Source organism: Balaenoptera acutorostrata, chromosome 4, assembly GCF_949987535.1.
Source record: "Balaenoptera acutorostrata chromosome 4, mBalAcu1.1, whole genome shotgun sequence".
In the NCBI taxonomy this organism is placed as follows: Eukaryota; Metazoa; Chordata; class Mammalia; order Artiodactyla; family Balaenopteridae; genus Balaenoptera; species Balaenoptera acutorostrata.
The window spans coordinates 78,381,230-78,396,512 of NC_080067.1; the positions used below are offsets into that span (position 1 = coordinate 78,381,230).

Consider the following 15,283-nt stretch of genomic DNA (forward strand, 5'->3'; position numbering starts at 1 on the left):
GTGTTTCCATAAAAATTTTAAATTTATTTGTTCTAGTTCTGTGAAAAATGCCATTGGTATTTTGATAGGGATTGCTTTGAATCGGTAGATTACCTTGGGTAGTATGCTCATTTTAGCAATATGAGTTCTTCCAATCCAAGAACATGATATATCTTTCCATGTATTTGTGTCATCTTCAATTTCTTTCATCAGTGTTTTATAGGTTTTCTGAGTACAGGTCTTTTATCTCCTCAGGTAGGTTTATTCCTACATATTTTATTCTTTTTGATGCAGTGGTAAATGGGATTGTTTCATTAATTTCTCTTTCTGATAGTTTGTTGTTAGTGTATAGAAATGCAACACATTTCCGTATGTTAATTTTGTATCCTGCAACTTTATACCAAATTTATTGATGAGCCCTAGTAGTTTTCTGGTGATGTGTTTAGGAGTCTTTGTATACAGTATCATGTCATCTGCAAACAGTGACAGTTTTACTTCTTCAGTTCCAATTTGGATTCATTTTATTTCTTTTTCTTGTCTGGTTGTTGTAGCTAGGACTTCTATTACTAAATAAAAGTGGCAAGAGTAGATATCCTTGTCTTGTTCCTGATCTTAGAGGAAATGCTTCAGCTTTTCACCTTTGAGTATCATGTTAGCTGTGGGTTTGTTGTAAATGGACTTTATTATCTTGAGGTATGTTCCTTCTGTGCCCAATTTCTAGAGAGTTTTATCATAATGGGTGCTGAATTTTGTCAAAAGCTGTTTCTGCATCTATTGAGATGATAGTATGGTTTTTATTCTTCAGTTTGTTAATGTGGTGTATCATACTGAGTGATTTGTGTATACTGAAAAATCCTTGCATCTGGGATAAATCCCAGTTGATGGTGGTGTATGATCCTTTTAATGTACTGTTGGATATGGTTTGCTAAATTTCTGTTTAGGATTTTTGCATGTATGTTCATCATTGATAATTCACCTCTAGTTTTCTTTTCTTGTGATATCTTTGTCTGGTTTTGGTATCAGGGTAATGCCAGCCTCATAGAATGAGTTCAGAAGCATTCCTTCCTTTGCAATCTTTTGGAATAGTTTGAGAAGGGTAGGTGTTAACTATTCTCTAAATGTTTGGTAGAATTCACCTGTGAAACCATGTGGTCCTGGGCTTTTGTTTGTTGGACGGTTTTTTTTTTTTTGGATGGTTTTTAATTACTAATACAGTTTAATTACTGGTAATGGGTCTGCTCATATTTTCAATTTCTTGCTGTTTCACTCTTGGGAGAGTGTACCTTTCTAAGAATCTGTTTATTTCTTCTAGGTTGTCTATTTTATTGGCATATAGTTGTTTGTAGTAGTCTCTTATGATCCTTTGTATTTCTGTGGTGTCAGTTGTAACTTCTTTTTCATTTCTGATTTTATTGATTTGGACCCCCTCTCTTTTTTTTTTTTTTTTTTGATGAGTCTGGCTATAGGTTTATCAATTTTATTTATCTTTCCAAAGAACCAGCTTTTAGTTTCATTGATCTTTTCTGTTGTTTTCTTCATCTCTATTTCATTTATTTCTGCTCTGATCTTTATGATTTCTTTCCTTCTACTAACTTGGAGGGTTTTTTTTCTTTCTCTAGTTCCTTTAGATGTAAGGTTAGGTTGTTTATTTGGGATTTTTCTTTTTTCCTGAGGTAAGCTTGTATCTCTATAAACTTCCCTCTTAGAACTGCTTTTTGCTGTGTTCCACAGTTTTTGGATTATCATGTTTTTGTTTTCATTTGTCTCTAGGTATTTTTATTTGCTCATTGATTGCTTCAGTGATCCATTGGTGGTTTAGTAGCTTATTATTTAGCCTTCACATATTTGTGTTTTTTGCAGTTTTTTTTCTTGTAGTTGATTTCTAGTCTCATAGCGTTGTGGTCAGAAAAGATGCTTAATATGATTTCAGTTTTCATAAATTTACCAAGGCTTGTTTTGTGGCCTAGCATGTGATCTGTCCTGGAGAATGTTCCATGTGCACTTGAAAAGAATATGTATTCTGCTGCTTTCAGATGTAATGCTCTTTATCAATTAAGTCCATCTGGTCTATTGTGTCATTTAAGGCTAGTGTTTCCTTATTGATTTTCCATCTGGATGATCTGCCCGATGGTGTAAGCGGGATGTTAAAATCCCCTACTATAACTGTGTTACTGTCAATTTCTCCTTTTATGTTCTTAAAATTTGCCTTATATATTTAGGTGTTCCTGTGTTGGGTGCATATATATTTACCATTGTTATGTTTTCTTGGATTTATCCCTTGATCATTATGTAGTGTCCTTTTTTGTCTCTTGTCACAGTCTTTATTTTCAAGTCTATTTTATCTGATAAAAGTATTGCTACTCTGGCTTTTTTTTAATTTCCATTTTCACGGAATACCTTTTTCCATCCCCTCACTTTCAGTCTGTGTGTGTCTTTAGATCTGAAGTGAGTCTCTTGTAGGCAGCATATACACCAGTCTTATTTTTGTATCCTTGATTCCAGCATTTAGTCCATTTACATTTAAGATAATTATCAGTATGTATGTTCTTACTGCCATTTTGTTAATTGCTTTGCAGTTGTTTTTGCATGTCGTTTTTTCCCTTCTTTTGTTCTCTTGTGATTTAATGACTGTCTTTAGTGTTATGTTTGGATTCTTTTTTCTTTTTTGTGTGTATATCTCTTATAGATTTTTGGTTTGTGCTTACCATGAGGCTTTTATATAGCAGTCTGTATGTATACATGATTGTTTTAAGTTGCTGATCTCTTCATTTCAAATGCATTTTAAAGACCCGCCATTTGTACTCTCTTCCCCTCACGATTACTGTTTTTGCTATCATATTTTATATCTGATTGTTTTATATAACCCTTAACTGCTTATTGTGGATGTAGATGATTTTACTACTTTTCTCTTTTAACCTTCCTATTGCCTTTACTGTATATTTGCCTTTACCGTTGAGTATTTTCATTTTGTAATTTTGTTTCTTGTTGTGGCCTTTTCTTTTCCACCTAGAGAATTTCCTTTAACATTAGTTGTAGAACTGATTTGGTGGTGCTGAACTCTTTTTTTTAACTTTAATTTATTTATTTATTTATTTATTTTTGGCTGCATTGAGTCTTCATTGCTGGGCTACCTCTAGTTCCGCTTAGTTGCAGAGCAGGGGCTTCTCATTGCGGTGGCATCTCTTGTTGCAGAGCATGGGCTCTAGGCGGGCAGGCTTCAATAGTTGTGGCGCACGGGCTTATTTGCTCCGCGGCATATGGGATCTTCGCGGACCATGGATCGAACCCGTGTCCCTGCATTGGCAGGCGGATTCTTAACCACTGCGGGTGGTGCTGAACTCTTAGCTTTTGCTTGTCTGTAAAGCTTTTGATCTCCATCAAATCTAAATTAGAACCTTGCTGGGTAGAGTATTCTTGGTTGTAGGTTTTTCCCTTTCATCACTTTAAATATATCATGCCACTTCGTTCTGGGCTGCAGAATTTCTGATGAAAAATCAGAAATTTATGGGTGTTCCCTTGCATGTTATTTGTTGTTTTTCCCTTGCTACTTTTAACATTTTCTATTTATCTTTAATTTTTGTCATTTTAATTACAATGTGTCTTGGTATGTTCCTCTTTGGAGTAATTCTGTTTGGGACTCTGCACTACCTGGACTTGGGTGACTGTTGCCTTTCCCAGGTTAGGGAAGTTTTCAGCTGTTATGTCTTCATTTATGTTCTCAGCCCCTTTCTCTCTCTCTTCTTCTGGGACCCATGTAATGCAAATATTGATGTGCTTGATGTTGTCCCAGAGGTCTGTTTAACTGTCCTCGTTGCTCTTCATTCTTTTTTCTTTTTTCTCTTCAGTGGCAGAAATTTCCACTACTCTGTCTTCCAGCTCACTAATCCATTCTTCTGTATCACTTAGTCTACTACTGATTCCTTCTAGTGTACTTTTCATTTTAGTTATTGTATTCTTCATCTCTGTTTTGTTGTTCTTTATATTTTCTAACTCTTTGTTAAAAACTTCTAATTTGGAAATACCCAGATGCTCCAGCGGTTAGCACTCCACACCACTGCAGAGGGCACAGGTTCAATCCCTGCTCGAGGAACTAAGATCCCACAAGCCACACAGTGCAGCCAAAAAAAAAAAAACCACTTCTATCTGCTCACTCTGTGCCTCCATTCTTCTCCCAAGTTCTTTAATCATCTTTACAATCATTACCTTGAATTCTTTCTTGGGTTGATTGCCTATCTCCACTTCACTTAGTTCTTCTTCTGGGGTTTTATCTTGTTCCTTTGTCTGGAACATGTTTCTCTGCCACCTCATTTTATCTAAGTTGCTATTTGTATTTTTATGTATCTGGTAGGTTAGTTACATTTCCCAACCTTGGGCAAGTGGCCTTCTGTAAGAGATGCCCTATGTGTCCCAGCAGCACACTCCCATCTCGTCACCCAAGATATATGCTTTAGGTGATCCCCCTATGAAGGGGGGTCATTCTGTTGTGAGAGGCTGACTATGTGGGTAGTGTGGTAGGCTTGGTTGGCCCCTAGTCCGGTTGGTTGCCAGGCCCTGCCTTGTGCAGAGGCTGCTGGCTGTTGGTTAGCATGGCCTGGTCACACAGTGGGTGACTGCAGAACCCCAGGATGCCTCAGGGCTTATGCGAGCTCACTGATGGGCAGAGTTAGGGCCCAAAAGACTCTGGGGCTGTTGTCCACCCACTGTTGGGTGAAGCCAGGTCCTGGGGTTAGTGCCGGACTACTAGCAGGCAAAGCCAGGTCCTGGAGTCTGGCTGCAGGGCCCTGGGATCCCAGAGCTGGTGTCAGATCACTGGTGGTGGAGCGGTTCCTCACACAGTTGGTTACAGTGTCCAGGGAGTCCCAAAGCTTCTGTTGGCCTGCTGTGGGCAGGCTGGGTCCGCAGGCTGCAGGATTGTGGTTTTCTTGCACCTGGGTCTGCCCCCTGGTGGGTGAAGCTGGTCTAGAGGCTAGTTCAGGCTTCCTGGAAGGCAGAGCTGGTGCCTGCCCACTGGTAGATGTAGCTGGGTCATGGCCCTCTCTTGGGCAGGGGCATGTCTAGAGGTGACTGTGGGTTCAGGAAGTCTTTAGGCAGCCTGTCTGCTGATGGGTGGAAATGTATTCCCACCCAGTTAGTTGTTTGGCCTGAGGCATCACAGCACTGGCACCTACAGGCTGTTGGGTGGGGCCAGGTCTTGGCACTAATGAGCTAGAAGGAGGATCCCACTATGACGACCACCCACACCAGTGTCCATGTGGTAGAAAACTCCCACTGTGAGTTGCCACCAGTGTCTGTGTCCCCAAGGTGAGTGGCAGCCACCCCACCTCTCCAGGAGATTCTCCAAGACCAGCAGGTAGGTCAGCCCAGGCTCCCATCAGATTACTGCTTTTGCCCTGGGTGCTGGTGCATGTGAGATTTTGTGTGCACCCTTTAATAGTGAAGTCTCTATTTCCCCCAGTCCTTTGGAACTCACAAAATTGATCTCCACTGGCCTTCAGAACCGAATGCTGTGGAGACTTGTCTTCCTGGTGCAGGGTCCCCAGGCTGGGGAGCCCAACATGGGGCTCAGAACGCTCATTCCTGTGGAAGAACCTCTGTAATATAATTATTTTCCAGTTTATGGGTCACCCATCCAGGGGTATGCAACTTGATTATATCACAACTACACCCCTTCTACCTGTCTTGTTGCCATTCCTTCTCTATGTGTTTAGTTGTAGATCTTTTCTGGTAGGTTCTGATCTTTTTCATACATGGTCGTTCTGCAGGTAGTTGTGATTTTGGTGTGCTCATGAGAGGAGGTGAGCTCAGGGTCTTTCTACTCTGCCATCTTGGCCAATCTCTCTCCCAGTTAGAAAATTTAAAGCCACCTCTTAACTCTTAAGTGAAGGAGAAAATACAAAATGAAATTACAGAATTTCTTAAAAATGAACATAGTACATATCAGAATACATGGGATACATTTAAAACAGTGATCAAAGGAAAATTCATAGCCTTAAAAACTTTTCCAAAGAAAAATGAATGCGAATAGGGATTTCCGTGGTGGCGCAGTGGTTAAGAATCCTCCTGCCAATGCAGGGGATACAGGTTTGAGCTCTGGTCGGGGAAGATCCCACATGCTGCAGAACAACTAAGCCCGTGCGCCACTACTGCCAAGCCTGCGCGCCACTACTGCCAAGCCTGCGTGCTGCAACCACTGAAGTCTACGTGCCTAGAGCCCATGCTCTGCAACAAGAGAAGCCACCACAATGAGAAGCCCCCGCGCCGCAACAAAGAGTAGCCCCCACTCACCACAACTAGAGAAAGCCCACATGCAGCAACGAAGACCCAACGCAGCCAAAAATAAAATTAAATAAATAAATAAATAAATATTTTTTTTTAATGAATGAGAATAAATAAACCAAATCCCTAGTGTAAAGTGCTAGAAAAAGATAAAGGAAGAACATGATATAAATAAAAACAGAAATTATGTGGTAAGCAGAAGGAAGAAAATGAAGATCAGAGAGGAAACTAATAAAAAAGAAAACAAAAGCAATAGATAAAATCGATGAAACCAAAACTTGTCCTTTGAGAAGATCAAAGTTATTGATAAACCTTTAACCAGACTGGTCAGAAAAAAGGAGAGAAGACACGAATTACCAAAATCAGGAATGAGAGAATAACAAAATGTACAAATATTTAAAGAAAAGTCAGAAATTAGTAACAACTTTATACCACTGAGTTCAACAATTTAGATGAAAAGGATAAATTCCTTGAAAGGAATAAACTACTTAAGCTCAAGAAGAAATAGATAATTTGAATAGCCCTACATCTGTTAAAGAAATTGATTTGTATTTTAAAACCTTTCCACAAAGAAAACTCCAGGCCCAGATGGCTTCACTAATAAATTTTACCAAACGCTTAAGGAAGAAATAATACCCATTTTCTACCATAAAATTTAAAAAGAGGGAGTGCTTCCCAATTTATTCTGAGTCCAGCATTACCTAGATTTCAAAACCTGACTACACATTACCAAAAAAACTACAGACCAATTTCTGTGAACATAGATGCAGAATTTCTAAACAAAATTTTTACAGATTTGATCTAACAATATAAAGAAGATAATATAACCACCAAGTTAGGGTTTATTCAGTGAATTCAAGGTAAATTTTAACATGAGAAAAGCAGTCAGTTTACCTCACTATATTAAACTAAAAAAGGAAAACCACATGATTATCTCCATAGTTTAGGACAAGCTTTGACAGAATCCAACATCCTTTTTTTTTGGCTGCATTAGGTGTTCATTGCTGTGCGCGGGCTTTCTCTAGTTGCGGCAAGCGGGGGCTACTCTTCGATGCGGTGCACAGGCTTCTCACTGCGGTGGCTTCTCTTGTTGCGGAGAGCGGGCTCTAGGCACGCGGGCTTCAGTAGTTGCAGCAGGCAGGCTCCGTAGTTGCAGCACACGGGCCCTAGAGCACACAGGCTTCAGTAGTGGTGGCACACGGGCTTCAGTATTTGTGGCTCACAGGCTCTAGAGCGCAGGTTCAGTAGTTGTGATGCACAGGCTTAGTTGCTTCACAGCTTATGGGATCTTCCGGACCAGGGATCAAACCTGTGCCCCCTGCATTGGCAGGCAGATTCTTAACCACTGCACCACCAGGGAAGTCCCCCAACATCCATTCTTGATTAAACTCTCTACAAACTGGGAATAGAAAAGAACTTTCTCAAACTGATAAATAATATTCTAAAAATCCTACACCTATCATCATACTTAATGATGAAAGAAGCTCAGTGTTTTCCCCCTAAAATCAGAAACATGTCAAGGATACCCACTCTCACCACTTGTTTTCAGCATTGTACTAGAGGTCCTAGCCAGTGCAGTAAGACAAGAGAGAGAAATAAAAGTCATCCAAATTGGAAAGGAAGAAGTAGAATTGTCCTTAATTGCAGACAACATGATTGTCTATGTAAAAAATCTGATAGAATCTACAAAAAAAAAAAAATGCTACTAGAACTAGTAAATAAGCTTAGCAAGATCAAAGGATACAGTATTGATCAATATACAAAAATCAATTGTATTTCTATATACTAGACCAAATTGAAATTTTAAAAAACATTATTTGTAGTAGCATTAAAAATATATTAAATACTTAGAGATAAATCTGACCAAAAAAATTTGCAGATCAGTACACGAAAAACTACAAAGCATTGCTGAGAGAATTAAAGAAGACCTAAATAAATGGAGAGATGCACCATGCTCATGGATTGAAAGACTCAGTGTTGTTTAGATATCAGTTTTGTTCACCTGCACTTTAGGCTCAGTACAACCCCAATCAAAAATCCCAGGAGTTCTTTTTGTAGAAATTGACATGATAATAATACTAAAGTTCATATGGAAATGCAAAAGATCTAAAATAGCCAAAACAACTTTGAAAAAGAACAAAGCTGAAGGACTCACACTACTTCATTTTGACATTTATAAAAATACAGTTAATCAAGATGGTGTGCATAAAGATATTGGCATGAAGATAGGTAGATCAGTGTAACATACTAGAGAATCCTTAAATGGACCCACGTATATATGGACAGCTGTGGTCAAAGGTGCAAAGACAATTCAGTGGAGAAAGGGATATTCTTTCAACAAATGGTGATGGAACAATTGACTAGCCACACCTCATACCATACACAGAAATTAACTCAAAATAGATCCTAAATCTGAATCCTAGAACTATAAACATAGGAAAAATCTTCATGACTTTGGGTTTGGCAATGATTCCTAAGCTAATATACCAAAAGCACGATCCATAAAAGAAGAAAAATGGTACATTGGACTTCATCAAGATTAAAACTTCTGCTCTTGCGGGGGGGGGGGGGGGGGGCGGGGAACACTGTTAAGTGAATAAAAAGACAAGCCATATACTAGGAGAAAATATTTTCACATCATATATTTCATAAAAGATTTGTATCTAGAATATGTAAAGAACTCTTTCATCACGATAATAAAGACAACCCTATTTTTAAATGAACAAAGGACTTGAAAAGACGTTTCTCGAAGGAAGATATAAAAATGGCCAATAAGCACATGAAAAGATACTCAACACAGTCAGTCATTAGGTAAATGCAGATTGAAACCTTAATGAGGAGCCACTACATACCCATTGGAATGGCTAAGTTTTTTTAAACTGACCATTACCAAGTTTTGACAGAGATAGGAGGAAAGAAATCATATGTCCATACAGAGACTTAACATGAATATTCGTAACAGCTTTATTTATAATGGGCAAAAACTGGAAATAACCCAGATGTCCCTCATCTGGTGAATGGATAAAGTGTGGTATATTCATGTAATGGACTACTACTCAGCAATAAAAAGTAATAAATTGTTGATGTTACACAACAACATGGATGAATCCCAAAGTAGTTTGCTGAGTGAAAGAAGCCAGACAGTAAACTACATACTGAATAATTGTACTTACATAAAGTTTTAGAAATTTCATACTAATCTATGGTAACAAAAAGCAGACTAGTAGTTGCTTGGAGAAGGACAGGAAGGAGAGGTTACAAAGAGGTATGAAACTGGGGAGTGACTGATATATTTATTATTTTGATTATGGTGATGATTTCAAGGTGTATATACATGTCAAGACTTACCAAATTGTATACTTTCAATATCTGCAGTTTATTGTATGTCAGTTATGCCTTAACTGAGCCTTTTTTTTCATTTAACTGACATTCCTCCTAGTGCTTTGGGGGAAAACAGAACTTGTATCTTTAACATTATATGCTTTCTGAACTACTTAAGTTTTTTGTCACTTGCATACATATTCTTTATAATAAAAATAATAAAATGGATTTTTGTAAGAAATTAAGGTGGAGAATAGAAAAGCAGAAGATCTAGAAAGAAATAACACAATAGACAAACTACTAGCTAACCTGATTTTTTTTAAGGGGAAAATCACAAACACTAGACACAGGAAATGACAAGGGGGCATAACCATTGAAATATTATGAAATCATAAAAGACTATATTGCATATCTTTATATAAATAAAATTTTAAACTTGGTTGAGATGGATAATTTCCTAGAAAAATACAGTTTACCAAAATTGACCTATTAGAGATGGAAAGATTTCTATAGAAGAAGAAATCTTTAGAAGAAATAGAGCAAGTTATCAAGAAACTATGCCACAAAAAGCATCAGGCCCAGATGACTTCATGGGGGAATTCTAATAAATCTTGAAAGATTAGATCATCCTAAAGCTCCATAAATACTGTTCAAGAGCATTCTTTTTATGAAGCAAGTCTAATATTGATATCTAAACCTGATGAAAACAGTGAAAATTATAGATCAGTATCACTGATAAATATTAATACAAAAGTGTTAAATATTTTAATAAACAGAATCCAATACCACAATGCAAAAATAATATACCATGACCAAATGGGATTAAAGGTATTTAAAGTCAGCTCAATATGAGGAAATCCATTAATGTAATCTACCACATTAACAGATCTAAAGAGAAAAATCATATATTCACAGATGCCTGAAAAGCATTTGGTAAAATCCAGTACCTCTACTGGGAGGGGGAAATCTCAAAAATACAGAGATTGTTGATATTTTTTTAAAGAGAAAAAAAGAAAAAGATTGAGATGGACGGATCAAAATCCTTAATGGGAGAAACATTGAGGCAGTGCCATTATGATAGGAGCAAGGCAAGGATGTCCATTATCTCTACTACTACTCAAGGTATTAGTCAATGCTATTACACAATACAAATCAATCAGAGGCATAAGAATTGGAAAAGAAAGAAAACTATCTCTGTTTTCAGATAATATGGTAACCTAGAAACCATACAAAATTTATTATAAAATTTATTTTGTAAAATATAAATTTATTATAAAATTAAAGACTTATAAAATCAAAGACATAAAATAAAAAGCTAGAGTAAGGTAGCATATAAAATTAATATGCAGAAGTTAATAGCTTTCTTTTACATGAACAGTAATCAGAAGATGATTATAGAGAAAACCCCATTTATAATGTAAGAAATAGCATGTAAAATACTTAGTAGACTTAATGAGAAATATACAGACTTATATGAAGAAATCTGTAAAACACTCCTGAAAGACAGAATATTAGACTTGATCAAATGTAAAGGCATCCCTTGTTCTTAGCTATGACAATTCAACGTTGTAAAGCTGCCAGTTCTGTCTAAGCTATTTATATATGAGCACAATCCCGGTAAAAAATAACTACCAGCTTTTTTATGGGGTTAGACAAATGGAATTGAAGTTCATAAGAGAAGCCAGGACAACACAAAAAGAAAAGCTACAAGAGAGTCTAGCCCTACCAGATATTAAAGAATACTATTAAGACTTCTTAATTAAAACAGTGTGTTAATGACCCATGAATAGGACAAAAAGACGAGTAGAATAGAAAAGAGAATCCAGGAAAGACCCAAATACATATGAAAATATAGTATATGACAAAGGTGCAATCTCATATCACTGGGGCTTTTAATAATGGGCTTTTAAGTAAATAGTGTTGGAACAACTGGAGAAAAGGTAAATTAGAACCATACTTCAGGGGGACTTCCCTGATGGCGCAGTGGATAAGACTCCATGCTCCCAATGCAGGGGGCCCGGGTTCAATCCTTGGTCAGGGAACTAGATCCCACATGCATGCCGCAACTAAGAGTTCGCATGCCACAACTAAGGAGCCCGCAAGCTGCAACTAAGGAGCCCAGGTGCTGCAACTAAGACCCAGTGCAACCAAATAAATAAATAAATAAATAAAAGAACCATACTTCACACCATACACAAAAATTGGCTCTAATACAATTGACAGAAGAAAATATAACCTGGGCGTAGGGAAGGTTTTTTAACCATGAATCAAAATTCAGATGCAGTAAAAGACTGATAACTTCTGAATGCATGAAAACAAAAAGACTTTTGCTTGACCAAAAAACTTTTCCTAAAACTAATAGAAAACACCATTACCAATGTCAAAAAACAACTGACAGAAAAAATCTTCAAGAAAAGGGCTGATATTCCCGAATATTAAAAACTGTTAAAAATTGAGCGAATAGAGACCAAAATCTATTAGAAAATGGACAAAAGATATAAATACACAATTCACACAAAAATAAGAGATAAAAATGATAAATCAAACCTGAGATCGGTTACCTACGAGGGAGGAGTGGAAAGGATGGGAGATTGGGATTGAGGTAGAAGGGATGGAGGTGTAGCATTTCTCCAAGTATACCTGTTTGTATAATTTTGACTTTAGAACTGTGTTAACATTTTGTATATTAAAAAAACAAGAAGAGAAGATGAAGGGAAAGCAGAATGATATATAAGCAAACTAAACCTAGTCTAACTGTTTGAAATAGTTATTTTTAAATTAATTTTCAAATAACTTCATTGAAGAGAGGAACGGAGGGGAGAAGTCTTAATCCCAATAATCCTTGAAGACAGGCTAAAGACAGAAAGCCTATGAACAAATATTGAACTCTAATTAGAGTGGTATGGGTTAATAGGTCTGAAACTACTTTAAGGTATATTTTAGAGTTGAGCAAATAAATTAATATATTGACAATTGGTGGGAGCTAGATTTCTCGCTGTCAAAGAAGGGATTTTAGAAATATGGAAAGGGGAGAGGGTAGAATAAACTCTATGGTAATTGGATTGGAATTAGAGATATGAATATAAACCCATGTATCTTAATACAGATATAGAAATATAAATGTGTATATATGTTTTCTTGCTCTGTCCACAAAGAAGGCCTAAAAATGATGACTCCTCAATAAACAATGAGAATATCTAGTGTCGAGATCTTGGCTTCGAAATACTATCCTCCATTAAAAAGGTCCAGAACTCATTAGAATAATGGCTGATTCCACTGGGAAAGTACAAGATGAGCCTAGAACATTTTGCTCAGAAAACTAAGGAAGTGCTTAAAGAATGATACAAATATGTCAAAAAGACACTGAAAGCAACCTGTAAGGCCCCCCAGTGGCCAAGTCTGGCATAATTGAAATATTAAAATAAATGATAATAAGTGATTATAACATAGAGAACAAGAATCCAAGAGTCCATAATGGTATAAATAAATATATGAATAAATAAATAAGTAGATAGAAGGGAAAGCTTTACCTTACATTATTAGAATGTCTACTAATAAGGTTAGAAGGAATGATGGAATTAAGAGAGCTCTCTTGACAACCACCATGATAATAATTGTTTCAGGCAAGAATCATCAGTGTATGCTAAAATTAATGAGTGAATCAATACCTGATGAGAAACAGAATATTTACATAGTTTCAACATATCCTTCCCCCAAATACTTATCAGCTAAAAAAGGAAAATAGTCATCTAAACCTGGCAGACAAAAACCTTTAAAAAGTGATCAAAATTAACACCACTAGTAGACATCTTATGCTTCCTGATATGATGGACTGAGAAGGATGCAACATCACTTCTGTGGTATTCCTACCAAAAATGTGTATCCTGCCATCTGATGGGAAACATCAGGCAAACCCAGGTTGAGGCATATTCTATGAAAAAAAATGTTCTGTACTCTTGAAAAATATCAAGATCATGAAAGACAGAGACTAAAGAACTGTGCCAGATTGACAGAGACTAAAGAGACATTACAACTAAATGCAATTTGTGGTCCTGGATTGGACCCTAGAGCAAGAATACTTTTTTTCCTTTTGCAGTAAAGGATACTAGATGACCAACTGAAATTATACTGTGGTTATGTAAGAGATGTCATTGTGTTTAGGAAATAAGGGGTAAAGAAGTTTTATGTTTGCAATTTACTGTTAAACTATTGTGTACACATATATAGAGGGAGATAAAGCAAACAAGATAGAATGTTAATGTTTCAATGTAAAGTTTTTTAAAATTTCTAAGCAATCAGGTAAAATAGTAATATCTAATAAAAGGAGGTGGTGGGTACATGTATATCTGTTATTTACCTTCTATATGTTTGAAGTATTCATAAAATATTAATTTTTTTATTTTAAATAGTCCTACTGAGTTGAAATTATCATTCATTCAAGTGGATTCAAGCCCTTAGAATACAAGACGCATTATGGGGTAGTACCTGACTTTAAATGTTATAATAAAATCTGTTTGATAAATTAGAAGTACTACCCTATTTAACATGGAAATGCTCATCTTTACTAAAAACCTTAATGGCCTTTGGCAGTGAATTTAAGCATGTCAGGAAAGCGTCTTAAACTCAGAATTGGGGTTTCCAAATGCTTCAGTTTGTGATAAAGTTTTTACTGGTCACCAGTAAGATGAAAAATAGAACAGAGAGTGGTAGTGAGGTTTTATAAATTTAAATTTATTCAGTTTTAAAGATTCTCCTTTATCCTACACTTTTACATTCTTGTTTGATCATATATTCTTTTATGAAATGATGGTTGTGGTAAGATGGTAGCTTAGGGTATTTTTTAGTGCCCTTTCTCAGCAAAGTAAAAGATAGGAACCCCATATTGGTTGCCATTTTGAGAGATTACTGATCTGTGAAAGCTAGGAGTAAGGGAACTGTATTTTCATTCCTTTTTAAATGTAATATTTGAGAATAGAAAACCAGTTATCCATAGTCATTATTCATTGTCTTCATAACAGAAATGACAAGTTTGCTTAAAGTGAACAGGATCCAAACATATCATAATTCAGATTTTGTACTTGTAGGAAATGTACCTTTGAAATAGTTGAAAATACTTGGTTCACTTGTTTTTCTTCCCTATTCCGTCTGTTTTAGGGCAAACACTGTATCCTCGATGTGTCTGGAAATGCCATAAAGAGATTACAGATTGCACAACTTTACCCAATCTCCATTTTTATTAAACCCAAATCCATGGAAAATATCATGTAAGTGTAAATGCCTAAGGCACAGCCTCTAAATACAAATCCAGTCTCTGTTACTTATTACATTGGGTAATTTGCTTACCCTTCTTGCATCTCAATTCCTTTATCTGTAAATTGCAGGTAATAATAGTATACCCACCTCAGAGGGTTGTTGTGAGGATTAAATAAGCACTCTTGATATTAACTATCATAATCATCAACATTAATATACTAAAGTATAAAGTAACATATGTTAGAATTTTTAGGTTTAAATAGTCACATGTGTCCAGTACCTACTTAATTGGGCAGTGCAGCTCTGGGTAACCATTAAGAGAATAAAATAATGTATAAATAGTTACCTAATAGAGGACAAAAAATAGAATTTAAATAAATATTAAAAGAAGAGAGGAATGAGCAAATAGAAACATAGTATTAGGTGGGGCAAAAGGATACAGATAGTAAGATAG

The 15,283-nt window shown here is 36.3% G+C and overlaps 1 protein-coding gene across 13 annotated transcripts in view; it reads left to right on the top strand.

Moving 5' to 3' along the window:
• Positions 1–15,283, top strand: part of DLG1 (discs large MAGUK scaffold protein 1) — a 288,506-nt gene that overhangs the window by 261,221 nt on the left and 12,002 nt on the right. For all 13 annotated transcript variants that reach the window (XM_057545184.1, XM_057545190.1, XM_057545179.1 and 10 more), the window contains one exon: positions 14,731–14,840. In XM_057545184.1, coding sequence (XP_057401167.1) covers positions 14,731–14,840 — 110 coding nt within the window. The remainder of the gene's footprint in view (positions 1–14,730; positions 14,841–15,283) is intronic.